We start from the raw sequence: 20,501 nt of genomic DNA on the forward strand, positions 1-20,501 counted from the left end.
AAACGTCATGTAAATTTTCTTCTCTTGAGGCTTTCCTGGCATGATGAGTCCGACTTTTTTTTGAGTGCTTGTGTTGACACTCAGCTGCTTCTTCAGCCAACATTCCAAGTGGTGCTGGTGAATGAATAATTATATCCCCAGCATGGGCAAGGACTTTATGCACCGTAGCAGGAATTTTATACCAATCATACAGCTGCAAATATAACCGGTAGGTTGCTTTACAATAACTGTCTAGCTTTTCAGGATTGATTGGCTCTTGGCAGTTTATCGCGATCAGAATGTTCCAGAACCGGTGAATTAGCTCTTCGTTGACATTTAATGCTTCACTTAACAGATTTGGATTCGAAAACGCTCGTCGACAAATGTTTCCAGTTGTACTTGATCCTGCTCCACCTTGCCTTGGCTGGTCGACTCTCACACCAAAGCTATCATAAAGCCTTTTCTGTATAAGTTGTTTTCTCTTCAAGTACGCTTCCTTTAATATCTTTGATACCTGCCACTTTTAAAATCCATTCGGTAAGATATGTGAAGAAGGCACTCGAAAAATCGCATCCATGCATGTAATGGAGATATTCCATAAATAAGTGTCCCTATCTCTGGTGTATATCCTTTTTCAAACTCCTAGAATATTTGAAAAATATGTACAAGTATTTCTTATAAAAAAATAATACCTCTAGGCTTGTCATTACATTTGGAGTGGCTTTACAAATTGGGCAATTTTGCATAGATGACGTACCAGTTATGTAATTTAGAACTTTACCATCCACCATGCTCATGACAAAATCGAAGTCAACCAAAACATATTTCTCCTGCTCCAAATCGATCTTAACTGGAACTAATTCACTTAGTTCTCTCTCTATGGTGTTTTTGCAATCGATCACAACTTGCTTCGATTCCTTCACAAACTCTAGCATAATTGGTCTGCATTAACGAATACTTTGTGGGGTCAAGTTGTACCAGAAAATATGTTACGATTACTATGTAAATATAAATGTATTGGAGTCGTTGTCACTGAAAATACATCTGAATCGTCTTGTTGATTCGTACCTGGGAATGATTGATGGTATTGCGAGTATCCCGTAGATCCGTCCATACCCCAACTACTTAAAAGGTTGATTGATTTCGTGTTTCAATGATTTCACTATTCGTTCTACAGTATGTTGCATTAGCGATTGTATTCTAACCTAAAAGAAAAATATGAATACATATATTATTCCATTTCAAGGAGATGATCTATCTTTCATTACCTGTATTTTTGTTGCCGTTTTTTCGATGGAATCCAGCGGAGGAGAACATATCGCTTTCATTTTTTGTATCACTTTGTAAGTAGGAAATCTTGCAGGATTTTTTTTATGTGTTTGTTCGTACACATATTTACTCATACCACAATCGAGAAAATATTCAAAAGTTTCTTCATCGGACATCATTCCATGAGAATCACTTAGAGTAGTGTACATTCTGGAAGCGTGATCTCGGTTTTTTAAAATATGGCCTATCACTTTCACCATACTCGTATCACTTCTGTTGTAGGCAGTTCTTCTTGCTCCCAGTAGCGCTTTTTCTATGGTATCCTCTCTTGGATCCATTAGCTCATCATTAATTCTTCTGCGCTTCGTACGCTCACTTAAATCCTCAAAATTTTTTGATGGCCTTCCACGAGATGTTGAAGCCACTGGCTCTGGCTCAGCATGATAAAATTCTTCTAATTCAAATTCTGTGTCAAGCCATTCCTCATTATATGAGTCAAAGTAAGTTTTGGACCGGGATGCGGCCTGCCATTTTTTTTCAAATTTCAAATGCAGATTTTTCAATTTTGTCTGGAGTTGACTCTTTTTTTGTTTATCCACAGCGAAGCTTTGGCAAATATATTCCAAAGCTTTTTCAACGCGATCTACCTGACGTCCCTCGTGAGCTCTAAATACTTCAATGAGTTGCCTATAATTCATGATTCACCAAATAATAAGTACAAACACTTCACACGATTTACCTTCGCAATCACAGCTCACTATGCACTCAGATAGACATTCATAAATGTTCTGTTTATTTATTTCACCTAGGTACATACCAATAATTATCGAAAGATGTCCTTAGGTACAGACATTTTTGCTTCTTGTATTCACATATTGGATTTTAATTAATATCAAAATTTTACTTTTTATGAAATAATTTCAAATGAAGCCTAGAGTATTTTCGTAACCCTCAAGAGTATATTGTTTTTTTCATATTTATTTGCTTGATACTTGATAGATAATGAGTTGCCTCCTCTTGGTAAGCCTACGCCAAATGGAGTATCATATAGCTGCATAAGCTATCGTGTCCACGGCCTACCACGAAGCCTACGACACTTTTCGTGTTATCTACTATCTCTATTTTAACTGTTCTTGATGCTCTTTTGTCATACGCATGGGATTTGTATCCAGCCCATCACAGTCTGCCGTGTATTATGAGAATAATTACATTTAATGGTTCAAAATTAATGATTTTTTTTTCGAAAAAGTGATCGGATTCGCAGATTTGCAGCCATAAGCAGCTGGAATTTGTTTTAATGCCTTCTGGGAGGTCCAAAGAAAGTCGTAGTGGTAGTCGCTAAGCGAAACTTTGAGAAACTTTTTTTGTATGGAATTTTTTGTATGAAAAAAAAAATTTTTTCTTCGGGTCATTTTCGGATGTTTCACTACCTATTTTCCCATAACTAACCCGTTCTTCGCAAGTCCAGTTGGAAAAGAGCTACTGTAGCCGAAGATATTGACAGTTGAATAATGCATTGATTTTTCAAGAACTAAAAAGTGTCTGGCTCTAATGCCTATATCTTGATAACCATATGGCTTAGAGTGCTGATATGCTGGGGTTTAATGCTTCAAAGCATTAGCATTTAGTAGGTCAACTTGAATTACGAATCAGAGAAAGTCGATTTTTTTTATTTTCGGCCACCTGATTCCCTATAGTGCAATGTGGCATATAAGAAGGTGCTGATGAAGTAAATTCAAGCCTTCTTATATACCACGTTACTACGGCTATACCACGTTATACCACGGCCATTACCGCTCGCGGAAAACTGAATATTGAGAGAGAAGAAAGAAGTTAAAAAAGTAAAAGAAAGAAGGAAAAATCTGAAGGGTTATGTACACGACACGACCGCCTAACCTAAACTACGTAAAACAGTTTGGTGCATTGAGGACTGCAGTGATCATCATGTATGAATATTTTTAAATAATTTGATTATTTATGTCACTGGTCATTGGCGTAAATAAGGTAAATAAGGCTTAGCCCTCCCTAGGATTTGAACAGTTAGTTAGCGGTGATATCAATTTTCAACAAATAGCAAAATGAATTACTGAAAAAGTTTGAAGACAAAAGAATTATTTCCCATATTCGCCCTATCATAATGAAATTAGTGGAAGACAAATGAGCTTGTTTCTCATTTCTGAGAAAGATTCCTATGTGGCAGTGAAAATGCACTTGGTGTTAATTATGAAAAGGCAATATCTAATTGATTTGAGAGCATCAAGCTTGATATGATCAACAATGGTGAGGCACCAAAGCATCAGCATCCGAGAAGGATTCTCATCAGAATCCGAGAGGAATTCTCATTGGAATCTCTAAAGAATTCCTTTCAGAATCATGAATCTAGACGAATTCACACTGGATTCCTTTCGGTGTCGTTGAGGGATATCCTTGGGAATCTGTGGGGAATATTCTTCATAAAACATGGAGGATCTGCTTCAGTATCTTTCATTAATTTGCTTCAGAAATCCTCTGGAGTCGTACGAAGATTTGTTTCGGAATCATTCGCAGATTTGCTTCTGAATTCCTTGACGGTTTGTTTCAGAATACTTCAACGATTTACTTCAAAATATTCCAATATTTAATTCGGAGTCTCTCGACGTTTTGCCTCGGAATCCCTCAATGATTTGCTTCGGACTTCCTCGACGATTGGAAGCCCTCTGACGATTTGCTTCAAAATCCCTTGACGAATTGCTTCGGAATCATTCGACGATTCGCTTCGGAATACACCCAGGTTTTTTTTTACACGGTTTGGTTTTGGTCGTTTAAGACCTTCAGCGGCAATAAAGCAATGAGTTAACCCCACCAAAAAATTCACAAAAAATCAAAGAAAATTCAGGGGGTATTTGAAAAGCTGTAAAAGTTCAGGTTAACCGAGAAATTAATGAATTCCAACCGCGTAAAAAAAACCTGGGTGTACATCGACAGTTTGCTTCGGAATTCCTTGAAGATTTAGTTCGGACTCCCTCGAAGATTTACTTTGGAATCCTTGATGATTTGCTTCGGAATCCATGGGGAATTCCCTTCGGAATCGCTGGAGGATTCTTTACCGAATCCCTGTATGAATAATTCGAAGTTCCTCGACGGATCCCTCGACAGATTACTCAGGAATCCTTCGAAGATTTGCTTCTACATCCCTGGAACATTTCCTACGACATCCCTGAACATTCATGTTGGAATTCCTGGAGAATTTCCGACTGAATTTCTGGAACATTCTCGTTGGAACTCCTGGAACATTTAGCGTCGGAATTCCTAGAGAATTTTATTCATAATCTCTAAAAGATTCTCATTGGAATCCCTGGAGGATTCCCGTCGACATCCCGAGAGGACTACCTGGAATATTCCTGTCGGAATCCGTGATAAATTGCCTTCAGAATCTTTGAAGGTTTCTTTCGGTGTGCTTGGAGTGTGCGGGACCAAGCCGAGCGTTACTACACTTAGACGCAATAGTCATACACTATCAATTTGAGTCGTTGGTTATCATCGGCTGGTAAACAGGCACACTTCGATACTGTGTGCTACAACAGAAAGCACGTGCTTGAGAAAAGATAATATGGATGAGTGTGATTGGTCTGCAATTGCCTTAGGTGGTTGGACTGTATTCATCACAATACCACTATAAGATAGCTTAATGAGGTGGAAAAATGTTCGGGAATTTTTGAAAAGATGCTCAAAATAGAGAAAACAGATGAAAGGGCTATAGCCCCCCCCCTAGGCATTGGGGCTAGTTACGCCAATGGCACTGGTTTAGAACAAAATTTACGTAACCTAAAATATGAAAATTGTTAAATACATACCGTTGACGGGGGTGACAATGGGTCAGCGCCCTCACCTACAGTCTGGAGGTCGGATAACAAAATCGTCCAAAAAGGTCTCTTCTACACCCAGGTTTCTTTTACACGGTTTGGTTTAAGGTGATTATAGAATGAAGCCAGAAATCGACCATTTTGTAAATTACGTGCTTTTCCAATATTTTTTTTTCAAGAGCACGAGATGAAAGAACCATAACGCGTATGGGGCTGAAATAATGGTAGATCGCTTGCTTAGTTATGCTCACGGTATACAGAAAACAAGGTAGGCTCGTTAGAAAAATGACACTTCGAATGTGACGCATGTTTTATCGCCACATGTTGGAGTACAAAAGTAAGCATGCTGCGACCGTAGAGCATCGTCTCGGTCCAGCTTGTGCGAAGATAGCAGTGACGTCACATGTTTACATTCAAACTGAATGTTTACAGACGTGATGAGCCTGCCTTGTTTTTTGTATGCCGTGGTTATGCTGAACAATCATAATTTGAGTTTCGGCACTGTACAAAAACTATTACGCCAGATTTGGGGTTTTGGAAATGTATGTAGATAAACGTGTGGTGAATTTGAAATTCACCACGGGCTTCATTCTATAATCACCTTAAATCGTTTAAGATCTTAAGCGTCAATGAAACAATGAGTTAACCCCACGAAAAAATTCACAAAAAAATACAAAGAAAATTCAGGGGGTATTTAAAAAGCCGTGAACGTTTAGGTTAATCGAGAAATTAATAAATTCCAACCGCGTAAAAAAAACCTGGGTATAATTAAGTTTTCTTGTCCTCATATACATTAAATCAGAAACAGTGACCCCTTTCTCACCTCCAATTGACCCATTGACCTATCTTTTATGTGCTTTTTTTGTTACTCTTATGTGTTTTCTTGTTTTATAATACACGAGAAAGGCATCATCGCTGCTAGGTGGATAATTCTGATTTTGTTGTATATAACTTGATTTTTCGAAGCAATATAACTCACGGACGGGCTGACCGATTTGTGAGAATTTTTTCACTCTCTCTAATGGATTCGCCTTGGGATCAGCTGTGTTTATGTACACTAAGAATTGATAAATTTGACGGGAAAAGTTGAAAAAAATGTTCCAAAACGGTTTTATGATTTCTGAAGCATGCCATCAAGCTCGAACTGAAATCGATCTAGAGTGCGCCTTGCAAACAACTAATCAATTGACAGATCCAAAATAAAACCCTAGCGGAATCGGGCAGGTTCGTCTAGAATTTGATATAAATGGAAATAGTGGAGTATGATTATTAAATATAGAGAAATATTATTTTGCAACAAAAAACTCTATAATTGAGTGCTCATTGATGATGTCATACGATGTCTAATGAAGAAATGTTAGATGATCAAGAAAAAAGTATACCTGATGAATGATGTCGTTCTGGTTGCAGTAACCATATTGTGACTGAATCCGGTCATATATAAGTTACTGTGATTGATGTGCAATATGTGTGCTTCTCAGGGTGTATATTTTGCTGAGTGCGTTTACCAAGATTTTGCAATTTTAAGACAGATGCACTATAGGATTTCAAGTGGTCATTAATCGAAAATGTCATGTCTTCCGAATTATTTTAAAATATTTTCTCCATTGTCAATACTCTAATTAAGAGAAATTCTGAATTTGAAGTCTCTAGGTGCACTAGTTCCAAAGATATAAGGTGGCAAAGTCAGAAATGGGTAAAAAGTTAGCAAATTTTCTGAAAAATATTTTATTTTCAACTATTTATTGAAATATTTTTTAAATGTTTTTCTTCAATGTTAATACATCATTACAAAGGTTGTATAAGCTTTTAAATGGTGTGCAAAAACTAATGGTTACACTGTGAAAAAAATTGAAAAATGCGGAAGCAATATTTTTTCCAAAAACGACGCTATTTTCAACTTTGATAGTGAAGAACTTTTTTTCCTCAGGAATCCCCGGGTTCTTTTATGATACACATCAAGGACAAAGCTTCGACTAAAATGTCCTGAAAGAATTTCTTGCCAGTATTTGCAATTAACAGAGTTAAGTCACTCTGATTTTTTTCATTTGTTTTTTACCGTGTTTTGCCTCTCTCGTACTCCAAGGTTAATGCTCATTCCAAAAACGAATGTTTGATAGAAGGCCCGGAGACCCCTAGTGGTATATATCAACTAACTCAGCGCGAAGAATTGAGGTGATGTCTGTATGTGTGTGCATGCGCGTCTGTATGTATGTGCGCAAAAGAACGCAATCGCCATTTAGACACTTATTTGTGTCCGATTTTCTCGCAACAAGTTTCATTCGACGGGAAATCTAGTCCCATCGTTTCCTATTGAAAATGGGTCAGACTGAACTATGCGCTCAAAGGGTATGGTCAAAATACATTTATTGGTAATAACTTCGACTTTATTTATAACCATTTGAGCTCATTTAATTAACTTTTCAAAGGAGTAAATGAATAAAACCCCAATGTGCAATGCAGCACAACGGTAACGGAAGGATTTAACAGTTCGCTCATATATTTCCTGTCAAATTTTACTGTTTCCGTCGCCATTCCGCTGAAATGCGTTTGGGGCTTGAGTGGTTTGAGTCATTCTCTAAACCTAATTTTCTGAGCTATTCATTAGCTACTGATGGAGAACTAAATATGAGATTTCATAATATGTAAATATTTATAAATCTCCTGGAATCAATAATTCCGACATGTTTATTGCAAAAGTAAAGACGAACAATATCTTAGTTAGAACGGAGCGTATGAAATTCCTGCTAGTGTTCATGAATGTCTGGCTAATGGTAGGGAAATATTTATTCACTCATCTACACTTTGAGGTTCACTGGCTGAACAACCAGCGGAAAGTCAATATAAACAGTTGAAGAAATTTAGAACTCATAATGCAAGAAAATGACCAAGAGAGGCAAATGTTGACATTTTCCTTCGTGCCTTACATGAATCAGATCCATTTTAAGCTCGATTTGGATAACGAGGAGACGTTGGAAAAATTTTTCACTTAGTTATTCTTATGCCATGCGTAATTTTGTAATATTTGAAGATTTTCAAAAGTTCTTTATCTTCTAATACTTTAGATGAATTTATCTCATCTTCCATCGTTGATGGAATTGAAGAAAATATCATTGAAGACTTAAACCTTGACACAGAAAAAGAATGATGCTGTATATAACTTGTAGAAATCATGAAAACAAATCAAAAGTAATTCAAATAGTGTTGTTATTTAAATTAAAAGAATTTTGCTTTTCGGAAGAATGGAGCATTCTTACATTCCACAATGAATGTCCACATTTTTTGAGAATATATTAATCTCATTTTTGAATAACTTGTACACGTAAAAATGTCATGGGATTGCGATTTCTAATTTGCTAATACCCTTTTTCAAAAGTTATTTTCAATTCTGATTATTTGATTAACATTTAATGCTTTATGATCCTTCAGATCCTAGTACTTTGTCAAACAAATTGTTCTAAATACAAATTGTGAGGCATGAGAGTGAGAACAAAAAATATCACGGAATGTCATGAAATTAATGTCATTTAACATGATCGCCGCCATAATGTCCATAAATTGCTGAACTTAGTTTTTGTACAGCCCCTTCCTTCTCCTTAAGAAAACGCACGAAATTTCAACTTCCCAAATAGGTTTGCTTTGTCACGTTAATCGAACCTATGAAAAATAATTACGTAATTCATAGACGATCCCCAAAGGGGGTTGGAAATTGTATATTCATGCTATTTCGACCATACACAGCTAAAACTAAGTGGAAAATCACTTTAAAAGTCCAATTTTATTTTGACCGCTCGCTTGTATGGGGATCCCCATAGTCAGATGCGAGACGGTACACCAAGGGTCCAGGGCTCGTATTCCTCCACCAGTGATGGCTCGATGCATCGCGATGGTCTGACTACCAGCGGACAAAGGCACCCGCTTGTCCGTAGCCAGAGCAGAGATTCTTCTCAAGGTCCGGGGCCAATCCTTTAGTCGAGGCATCGCTGTCGGAGAAGGGATAGTCGGATTGTCGAGTATGACAAAGAAGCATGGGTCGATAAAACCCGGTCGCGACAACTAGAAATCCACAAATGCTAGCCATTTTACACCCTGTATCCAACTCTTCCCCTCAGACGTAGTTTACGTCAAAAAATGCTCCATATCGATTGAGAGAGAATGAAGCGTCGGTGGGGGCTGCCGAAATCTTGAGAAACTCTTTTACCGGAATTCGGCAAATTTGTTGTTCTACCGAGATATCGGTAATGATTTCCGATGATGCGATAATGTTTACCGAAATCACAATATAATTTTTATCGAGATTTGTCAAAATCATTGCTAAGATCTCGGCTGTTGGATTCTCGGCGATTATGACATTTTGGAATTTAAAGTGTGTGTAAGTAAAATTTAATTCAATGTGGAGAATGGAACTGATTCACCTATCAGTGCTGTTCTAGACTTTTCTTATATACTGGTAGATTAATCAGGGTTTTTCGAATATAATCATTAAGAAATCTACCTTAACTATAAAAATAACACTAACTTTTTCTATAATAATTTTCTTCCCTTCCCTTATCCAGGAGAGTGGGACGCCCTGGAGATTTCAGCCGCCTCACTGAAACGTGAAAACTTCACCTTCGATGTTGCGTTCACATCCTGTCTGCGTCGAGCCAATCAGACCCTGGAGGTAGTTCTCAGAGAACTCAATCTCACACACATCCCCGTTCATCAGCTGTGGCGTTTGAACGAGCGTCATTACGGTGCCCTGACCGGCTTCAACAAACGGCAGATGGCCGATATCTACGGTGAGCCGCAGGTTCAGGTGTGGCGCCGAAGCTTCAACGTTCCACCACCACCGATCGAACCGGACAATCCCTACTACGGCGCCATTCGGAACAATCCCAGATTCCGGCACATCGCCGACACGGACTTTCCTCTGACGGAAACGCTGGAAACGACCATGCAACGGGTGATTCCGGAGTGGACTGATACCATCATTCCAGAGGTGCGCGCTGGCAAGAAGGTCCTGGTGGTTGCCCACGGAACCAGTCTTCGTGGTTTGGTCAAACACATCCAAGGTACAATTGAGTTCTCTTTGGTATTAGAAGGTATATCAAGCACGTCATGGGCGTCAATGTTTGTTACAATCTTGCTATTTTCTGAGTATATGCATTTCACACGTTGGGTAATTTGTTCAATTGGTCTATATATACTATTGGTCGAGAGAATTGGAGAATTGGTCGCATGTGCAAAAGAGAGTCTCTCTTTGCTTCCTTTCTCCTTCGATTATTATAACACTATATACGAAAGCTTACTTCGGATTTCTTGGCAGATATCTAAGGACAATAGCTTTGACAAGCGTGCTGAAATGAAGAAGTAGCAAAAATGCATAACTAGTCTATCTATTAACGGAAGAGAGTGTAAATAAAGAGAGCTTCTATTTTGCACATGCGACATATTCTCAAAACAATTTAGAATTTTGGTCCACCTAGGAGCTTAATTTTGCGGCTATACATTGAAATTTTCGTTACACCAACTTCAGATAGTTTATTCAATAGTAAGTTCTACAAATCTCTTGCATATGTTACATGATTGAAACACTCAAATTCAAATAATATGAAAAACTTGCTTTGAAATTAAGTTTTTATCAAAAAATTTATAATACAATAAAATAATAAGAAAGATTGTAATAGTCATTTTCGCATCAAATTTTATAAAAATCCGTACTACAAAAGTGCTAATAGCAGACATAACGCAAACATATTTTCTATGTTAATCATCTTCTGCGTTTCAATTTAATATTGGCACTTTTGAATGCTGGATACTTTGTCACAGAAACGGTGGTGGTCTAATTCTAATAATTAAAATTTCTTATTTCTCTTTCTTTTTACATCTTTATGTCTATCTTTGCGTCTTTGTATGTGTCGTCCAAATAATTGTATCCAAAACCAACGGGAATTAACAAAAATATAAAATGGCAAAAAATTAAACTTCCCAAACCCACGTGGATCAATATGGCTAACCGCTCCAGATATTTCAGATGCCGACATCATGAAGTTCAACCTACCGAACAGTATTCCGTTCATCTTCGACTTCGACGAGAACATGAAGATGGTCGGTGGGATTCGGTTTCTGGCTAATCAGGAAGACGTCCTCAAGGCTATGGAAAAGGTCGCATCGATTGGCAAATAGGGCGGAAAAGCGGTCAGCTAAATGAGGCGAGAATAAACAGGGCCGAGTACGGAGGAGAGACAGAGACTATGAGTATTGCCGGAACTATTATGCGTTGAAGAAACTCGACCTACCTCAAATGAAAATTTACAAAATGGACAACAGTTTGAATAGTGGTTTGATGCTGTACTGCGTACTGTAAAACTATTATCACTCGTTTATCTCAGCCCGAAACCGAATTTTTCGTTGTAATCGTTATATGTTCCGTTAAGTTTAATCAAATGTGGATTAACATTTTATTTATACACAGATATTTATAAAGATATTTATAAGACATACATCGATTCGTGATACTTTTTGATTAATAAAGTTTAGTTTTAAATTGATACTTGGCTCATTATTTCATAGGAAGATGTACCAAATTTGCGTCTTGGTTATTGTGGATTTTTTAAATTTTATCCCAGTACTTCACTGGTTCTCATGTCTCAGATTCTCTCATCATCAACCATCTTCATTATGTTGTAAAGTGGTGATGGTTAAACTGCGCCCAAAACTATCCGTCATCAACAATGTTCGGTACCGACGACTGCATACGCGCAGCATCTCGAGGCAGCGTTGCCGGAAAAGGGTGAGCTCGATGGGGCCCCTCTTGAGGACTGCTGGAATACAGTTAAAGCAGCCATTAACGACGCAGAACGTGGAACGTTATAGACGGAAGCGGAGACAGCAGACCCGCCTTTTTCAGGAAAAGAAACGCCGCGTGGAAGAAGCGGAGTGCGAGGAGATGGAACAGCTGTGCCGTTCTCAAGAAACACGCAAGTTCTACCAGAAGCTCAAAGCATCCCGCAAAGGCTTCGTGCCGCGAGCCGAAATGTGCCGGGATAAGGATGGGAGCATATTAACGGACGAACGTGTGGTGATCGAAAGGTGGAAGCAGCACTACGAGGAACATTTGAATGGCGCTGAGAGTACAGGCAGTGAAAGGCAAGGCAGCGGAGGAGATGACTACGTCAGTTCAGCGGACGATGGAAGCCAACCAGCCCCCACCTTGAGGGAAGTTAAGGATGCCATCCAACAGCTAAAGACCAATAAAGCAGCTGGTAAGGATGGTATAGGAGCTGAGCTCATCAAGATGGGCACGGAAAAGCTAGCCACTTGCAGCCACAAATTGATAGTCAGAATCTGGGAAACTGAGCAGCTGCCGGAGGAGTGGAAGTAGGGGTTATATGCCCCATCTACAAGAAAGGAGACAAGCTGGAGTGTGAGAACTATCGAGCGATCACCATCCTTAATGCCGCCTACACAAAGTGATATCCCAGATCATCTTCCGTCGTCTGTCACCATTAGTGAATGAGTTCGTGCGAAGTTATCAAGCCGGCTGCTCGACAACGGACCAGATCTATACTGTACGGCAAATCCTTCAAAAATGCCGTGAATACCAGGTCCCAACGCATCATCTGTTCGTTGATTTCGAGGCGGCATACGACAGTATAGACCGCGTAGAGCTATGGAAAATTATGGACGAGAACAGCTTCCCTGGGAAGCTTACCAGACTGATCAAAGCAACGATGGATGGTGTGCAAAACTGTGTGAAGATTTCGGGAGAACACTCCAGTTCGTTCGAAACGCGCCGGGGACTAAGACAAGGTGATGGAATTTCGTGCCTGTTGTTCAACATTGCGCTAGAAGGTGTCATGCGCAGAGCCGGGTGTAACAGCCGGGGTACGATTTTCAACAGATCCAGTCAATTTATTTGTTTCGCGGATGGCATGGACATTGTCGGCCGAACATTTGCAAAGGTGGCAGAACTGTACACCCGCCTGAAACGTGAAGCAACAAAAGTTGGACTGGTGGTGAACGCCTCAAAGACAATGTACATGCTTGTGGGCGGAACCGAGCGCGACAGGGCCCGCCTGGGAAGCAGTGTTACGATAGACGGGGATACCTTCGAGGTGGTCGAGGAATTCGTCTACCTCGGATCCTTGCTAACGGCTGATAACAATGTCAGTCGTGAAATACGAAGGCGCATCATCTGTGGAAGTCGGGCTCCAGAAGAAACTGCGGTCAAAAAAGATGGACAATGCTCGAGGAGGACTTGCAATTACTCGGAGTATTCGAGAGACGGGTGCTTAGAACCATCTTTGGCGGTGTGCAAGAAGACGGTATGTGGCGGCGAAGAATGAACTATGAGCTCGCCCAGCTCTACGGCGAACCCAGTATCCAGAAGGTAACTAAAGCCGGAAGGGTACGATGTGCAGGGCATGTTGCAAGAATGCCGGACAGCAACCCTGCAAAGATGGTGTTCGCTTCCGATCCGGCAGGTACGAGACGACGTGGAGCGCAGCGAGCGAGATGGGCAGACCAGGTGCAGAACGACTTGGCGAGCGTGGGGCGTATCCGAGGATGGAGAGATGCGGCCTCGAACCGTGTATTGTGGCGTCAAATTGTTGATTCAGTGTTATCTGTTTAGGTGTAGACTAAACAAATGAATGAATGAATGTTGTAAAGTGTTGGATAGAAGTTTAGCAACATGAAGGTACATTGGCGAAAATTCTTACCACTTTCCATATTTTAAGTGCGAATCATGCGACCATTTCAGTGCGGGGATTACGTTTATTTATTATTTATTTATTAACAGACTAAGGCCGGAGTGGCCTGTGCTGCACATAAAAGTCTTCTCCATTCAGCTCGGTCCATGCACTTCGCCAACCACGCAGTCTGCGGAGGATCCGCAAATCGTCCTCCACCTGATCGATCCACCTGCCCGCTGTGCACCTTGCCTTCTTGTTCCCATCGGATCGTTGTCGAGAACCATTTTCACCGGATTACTGTCCGAAATTCTGGCTACGTGCCCGGCCCACTGCAGTCTTCCGATTTTCGCGGTGTGAACGATGGATGGTTCTCCCAACAACTGATGCAACTCGTGGTTCATTCGCCTCCTCCACGTACCGTCCGCCATCTGCACCCCACCATAGATGGTATGCAGCACTTTCCTTTCGAAAACTCCAACTGCGCGTTGGTCTTCCACGAGCATCGTCCAGGTCTCATGTCCGTGAAGCTACCGGTCTAATGAGCGTTTTGTAGATTGTCAGTTTGGTACGGCGGCGAACTCTATTCGAAGTCCAAAGTACGTACGATTTTCAGCCACTATGCGTCTCCGAATTTCTCTGCTGGTATCATTTTCGGCAGTCACCAGTGAGCCCAAGTACACAAATTCTTCTACCATGTCTACCATGTAGGCTTCCTCTATCTTCTCAAAATTACGTGCCATAATATCTATGTCGTCGGCGACGCCTGGACGGACTTATTAAAAATTGTACCACTCGTGTTAATCCCTGCTCTTCGTATTACCCCTTCCAAATCGATGTTGAATAGCAGACTCGAAAGACCATCACCTTGCCGTAACCCTCTGCGGGTTTCGAAGGGACTCGAGAATGCCCCTGAAACTCGAACTACGCACATCACCCGATCCATCGTCGCTTTGATCAACCGTGTCAGTTTATCCGGAAATCCGTGTTCGTGCATTAGCTGCCATAGCTGGTCCCGATCGATTGTATCATATGCGGCTTTGAAGACGATGAATAGATGATGTATGGGCACGTTGTATTCGCGGCATTTCTGCAGTATTTGGCGAATGGCGAACACCTGCGGCAAAACTTCCTCCTCCCAAATCTTGGTAATGGCCCAGTGCAGCGCTCTAGCCAGTGCCTCACCACCGTATTTAAATAGCTCTCCTGGTAGTTGGTCAACCCCAGGGGCTTTGTTGTTCTTCAGCCGGCCAATCTTCTCCTGGATTTCCTGGAGATCTGGAGCCAGTAAAATTATGTTCTGCGCGCGTTTTCCCAGGTCCATCACCAAACCACCATCTTCGTCTGCCACATCGCCATTCAGGTGTTCTTCGTAATGCTGCCGCCACCTTTGGATCACATCACGCTCGTTCGTAAGAAGGTTCCCGTTTATGTCCTTACACATATCAGGCTGTGGCACGTTGCCCTTACGTGAACGGTTTAACTTCTCATAGAACTTTCGTGTGTTATTAGCGCGGTACAGTTGCTCCGTCTCTTCACGGTCTCGATCTTCCTGCTGGCGCTTTTTCCTCCGGAAAATCGAGTTTTGTCTGGTCCGCGCCCGTTTATATCGTGCCTCGTTCGCCCTCGTGTGGTGTTGCAGCAATCTCGCCCATGTGGCTTTCTTCTCTTCTACTAACTGCTCACATTCGCCGTCATACCAGTCGTTTCTCTGATCCGGGAGCACCATGCCAAGTGCAGCGGTTGCGGTGGTACCAATGATGGATCGAATATCTCTCCATCCATCTTCAAGAGACGCTGCGCCTAGCTGCTCTTCCGTTAGGAGTGCCACTTCTTCTGCTGTGCGTATTTTTGGGCTAGTCTACCGTATTATAGTCGCCCAATGTTAAGCCGCGGCGCCAGACTTCGACGCGTGTTGTACACCGTCGAGAGTTTTGAGCGCAGGCATACTGCAACGAGGTAGTGGTCGGATTCAATATTCACATTGCGGTAAGTGCGGACGTTCGTGATGTCGGAGAAAAATTTACCATCGATTAGAACGTGGACGATTTGGTTTTCCGTTTCTTGGTTAGATGATCCCATGTGGCCTTGTGGATATTTTACGGGGAAAGAAGGTGCTTCGGACTACCATTCCGCGGGAGGCTGCGAAGTTTATGCATCGTTGGCCGTTGTCATTCGATACGCTGTGCAGACTATCCGGTCCGATGACCGGTCTATACATTTCCTCCCTTCCTACCTGTGCGTTCATGTAACCGATGACGATTTTTACATCCCGCAGTGGGCATCCATAGTATGTCTGCTCCAGCTGTGCGTAGAACGCTTCTTTCTCGTCGTCGGGTCTCCCTTCGTGTGGGCAGTGCACGTTGATGATGGTATAGTTGAAGAAACGGCCTTTAATCTTCAGCTTGCACATCCTTGCGTTGATTGGCTGCCACCCAATCACGCGTTGACGCATCTTGCCCAACACTATGAACCCGGTTCCCAGCTCGTTGGTGGTGCCACAGCTTTGGTAGAGGGTAGCCGCTCAATGCCCGCTTTCCCAAACTTTCTGTCCTGTCCAGCAAATCTCCTGCAGCGCCACGACGTCGAAGTTTCGGGGATGTAATTCATCGTAGATTATGCTGTCGCAACCTGCGAAACTTAGAGACTTGCAGTTCCATGTTCCAAGCTTCCAATCGTGATCCTTTATTCGTCGCCTAGGTCTTTGCCGATTATGTCGTGTCGCATTATCTCTTATATTGTTCGTAATTATTGGTTTTCCAGGAGGCTTATTGGGCCTGCGCAAACCTCCTGTCTCGTCGGAGGGCCGTCGTGTCAGGGCTGTTTAGCCGAAATCTTGAGAAAATCTTTTACCGGAATCTGGCAAATTTGTTGTTCTACCGAGATATCGGTAACGATTTCCGATGATGCGGTAATGTTTTCCGAAATCACGGTAAAATTTTTACCGAGATTTGTCAACATCATTGCTGAGATCTCGGCTGTTGGATTCTCGGCGATCATGACATTTTGGATTTTAAAGTGTGTGTAACTAAATGTGGAGAATGGGACTGATTAACCTTTGGGTTAGGTTTGAACGCTCAGGTTGGCCAAGAGGAGGAGTTTAGACCGACTATTGGAAAGTTCAGCGCTCACCGGCTGACGAACGAAAACGGCCTACGACTAATTGATTTCGCCGCCTCCAAGAATATGGCCATTCGCAGCACCTACTTCCAACACAACCTCCCGTATCGGTACACCTGGAGATCACCACTGCAGACAGAATCACAAATCGACCACGTTCTGATTGATGGACGGCACTTCTCCGACATTATCGACGTCAGGACATATCGTGGCGCTAACATCGACTCTGACCACTATCTGGTGATGGTTAAACTGTCGTCAACAATGTTCGGTACCGACGACCGCCGCGGTACGACCTAGAGCGACTGAAGCAACCTTATGTCGCCACTGCATACGCGCATCATCTCGAGGCAGCGTTGCCGGAAGAGGGTGAGCTCGATGGGGTCCCTCTTGAGGACTGCTGGAATACAGTTAAAGCAGCCATTAACGACGCAGCGGAGAACAACGTCGGGTATGTGGGACGAAGTCGACGGAACGATTGGTTCGACGAAGAGTGCAGACAGATTCTGGAGGAGAAGGACGCAGCGAGAACGGTTGCGCTGCAGCAAGGTACACGGCAGAACGTGGAACGTTATAGACGGAAGCGGAGACAGCAGACCCGCCTTTTTCAGCAGAAGAAACGCCGCCTGGAAGAAGCGGAGTGCGAGTGCGAGCGGAGTGCGAGGAGATGGAACAGCTGTGCCGTTCTCAAGAAACACGCAAGTTCTACCAGATGCTAAGCGCATCCCGCAAAGGCTTCGTGCCGCGAACCGAAATGTGCCGGGTTAAGGATGGGAGCATCTTGACGGACGAACGTGTGGTGATTGAAAGGTGGAAGCAGCACTACGAGGAACATTTGAATGGCGCTGAGAGTACAGGCAGTGAAAGTCAAGGCAGCGGAGGAGATGACTACGTCAGTTCAGTGGACGATGGAAGACAACCAGCCCCCTCCTTGAGGGAAGTTAAGGATGCCATTCAACAGCTAAAGACCAATAAATCAGCTGGTAAGGATGGTATCGGAGCTGAGCTCATCAAGATGGCCCCGGAAAAGCTAGCCACTTGCCTGCACAAACTGATAGTCAGAATCTGGGAAACTGAACAGCTACCGGAGGAGTGGAAGGAAGGGGTTATATGCCCCATCTACAAGAAAGGCGACAAGCTGGAGTGTGAGAATTTTCGAGCGATCACCATCCTTAATGCCGCCTACAAAGTGATATCCCAGATCATCTTCCGTCGTCTGTCACCATTAGGGGTCGTACACTTATTACGTAAGCAATTTTTCTGGGTTTTTCGAACATCACATTTGTTTCGGCCGAACATTTGCAAAGGTGGCAGAACTGTACACCCGCCTGAAACGTGAAGCAGCAAAAGTTGGACTGGTGGTGAATGCGTCAAAGACAAAGTTCATGCTTGTGGGCGGAACCGAGCGCGACAGGGCCCGCCTGGGAAGCAGTGTTACGATAGACGGGGATACCTTCGAGGTGGTCGAGGAATTCGTCTACCTCGGATCCTTGCTAACGGCTGATAACAATGTCAGTCGTGAAATACGAAGGCGCATCATCTGTGGAAGTCGGGCCTACTACGGGCTCCAGAAGAAACTGCGGTCGAAAAAGATTCGCCACCGCACCAAATGTGTCATGTACAAGACCTTAATAAGACCGGTAGTCCTCTACGGACATGAAACATGGACAATGCTCCAGGAGGACTTGCAAGCACTCGGTGTATTCGAGAGACGGGTGCTTAGGACCATCTTTGGCGGTGTGCAAGAAGACGGCGTGTTTTTTTTTCTTCCTAAGCAATGGAGGGGGAATCTGCTCAACAGACATCCTGGGTTGTCCAGGAATTGCGGGGTTAGGGACCACCTCCAACAGCAAACGAGTGAGGCAGGACTACATCCCCGACCCGCTAAACCGTTTCCATTGCCGCCAAGCCCATAGTTTCTTCGGTGTCAGGCCATTTGGCCGAATGCCGTTTGGCCGAACGCCATTTGGCCGAATGCCGTTTGATCGAACGGGTCGTTTGGCCGAATGCCGTTAGAGCGAATAGTTAAAAAAATGACCTCAGTTTACGAGTGGTCCTTCTTCCTCCTTCCTTCTTTTTTCCTCCTTCCTCCTCATTCCTTCTTTCTTTTTCCTTCTTTCTTCTTTTTTCCATCCTATATCTTCTTTCTTCTTTCTTCCTTCTTCCTACTTTCTTTTTCCTTCTTCTTTCTTCCTTCTTTCTTCTTCCTTTTCCTTTCTTCCTTCTTTCTGCTTTCTTCGTCCTTCTTTCCTCTTTTTTCTTCCTAAGTTTTTCTTCCTTCCCTTTCCTTCTTCCTTCTTCCTACTTCATTCTTTCTTTTTACTTCTTCCTTCTTACTTCTTTCGTCTTCCTTTTTCCTTCTTCCTTCTTTCTTCTTCCTTCTTCCTTCTTCCATCTTTCTTCCTTCTTCTTTCTTTCTTCTTTCTGCGTTCTTCTTCCTTTTTCCTCCTTCCTTCTTTCTTCTTTCTGCTTTCTTCGTCCTTCTTTCCTCCTCTTTCTTCTTTAGTTTTTCTTCCTTCCTCTTCCTTCTTCCTTCTTCCTTCTTCCTTAGTTTTTCTTCCTTCTACTTTCTTCCTTGTTCCTTCTTCCTTTTGTCGTCTTCCCTTTTCTTTCTGTTTCCTTTTTCCTTCTTTCTTCTTCCTTCTTCCTTCTTTCTTTTTCCTTCTTCCTTCTTTCTTCTTCCTTCTTCCTTCTTCCTTCTTCCTCCTTGCTTCTTCCTTCTTTTTTCTTTCTTCTTTCTGCTTTCTTCGTCCTTCTTACCTCTTCTTTCTTCCTTAGTTTTTCTTCCTTCCTTTTCCTTCTTCCTTCTTTATTCTTCCTTCTTCCTTCTTTCTTCGTCCTTCTTCCTTCTTCCTTCTTCCTTCTTTCTTCTTCCTTTTCCTTCTTCCTTCTTCCTTCTTCCTTCTTCCTTCTTCCTTCTTCCTTCTTCCTTCTTCCTTCTTCCTTCTTCCTTCTTCCTTCTTCCTTCTTCCTTCTTCCTTCTTCCTTCTTCCTTCTTCCTTCTTCCTTCTTCCTTCTTCCTTCTTCCTTTTTCCTTTTTCCTTCTTCCTTTTTTCCTTCTTCCTTCTTCCTTCTTCCTTCTCCCTTTTCCTTTCTTCCTTTCTCCCTTCTTCCTTCTTCCTTTTTTCTATTTCTTTCTTCTTCCTTCTCCATTCTTCCTCCTTCCTTCTTCCTCCTTCCTTCTTTCTTGCTCCTCCTTCCTTCTTCCTTATTTCTTCTTCCTTCTTCTTGCTTCGTTTTTCCTTTTTCCTTTTTTCCATCTTCTTCTTGCTTCTCACTACTCACTCATCACTTCGTATGAAGGCGTATTTGAACTATTCGGCCAAACGGCATTCGGCCAAATGACCCTTTCGGCCAAATGGCATTCGGCCAAACGGCATTCTCCCAAATGACCCTAAACCGTCCCTTCGGTACAACCATAAATTAATGCTTTAAAGGGGCCAGTGCACAACGCACCCTCGAGGTTAGCTGCGTGTCCTTGCAGCACCGAACATCGTGACTCGTTGTTTTAGAAGAACACCATGGTATCGTGCCAGCACATTGCCAGCTTTCCAGGTAGCCTTACCACGCCCTATGTCCTCGGAAGGTGGGAAGGGTCGACTTTGCGCCTGCCTCC

General features: G+C 42.5%; 1 protein-coding gene across 5 annotated transcripts in view; it reads left to right on the forward strand.

Moving 5' to 3' along the window:
- LOC134228008 (2,3-bisphosphoglycerate-dependent phosphoglycerate mutase-like) overlaps window positions 1-11,623 on the forward strand; it is a 47,730-nt gene extending 36,107 nt beyond the window's left edge. For 4 of the 5 annotated variants that reach the window (XM_062709766.1, XM_062709789.1, XM_062709782.1 and 1 more), the window contains exons 3-4: window positions 9,647-10,144; window positions 11,098-11,623. In XM_062709766.1, the coding sequence (XP_062565750.1) occupies window positions 9,647-10,144; window positions 11,098-11,258 (659 nt within the window). In that variant the 3' untranslated portion in view covers window positions 11,259-11,623. The remainder of the gene's footprint in view (window positions 1-9,646; window positions 10,145-11,097) is intronic. The other variant, XM_062709794.1, reaches the window with a different exon arrangement.
- The last annotated feature ends 8,878 nt before the right edge of the window (window positions 11,624-20,501 follow it).

Source organism: Armigeres subalbatus, chromosome 1 (genome assembly GCF_024139115.2).
Source record: "Armigeres subalbatus isolate Guangzhou_Male chromosome 1, GZ_Asu_2, whole genome shotgun sequence".
Classification (NCBI taxonomy): domain Eukaryota; kingdom Metazoa; phylum Arthropoda; class Insecta; order Diptera; family Culicidae; genus Armigeres; species Armigeres subalbatus.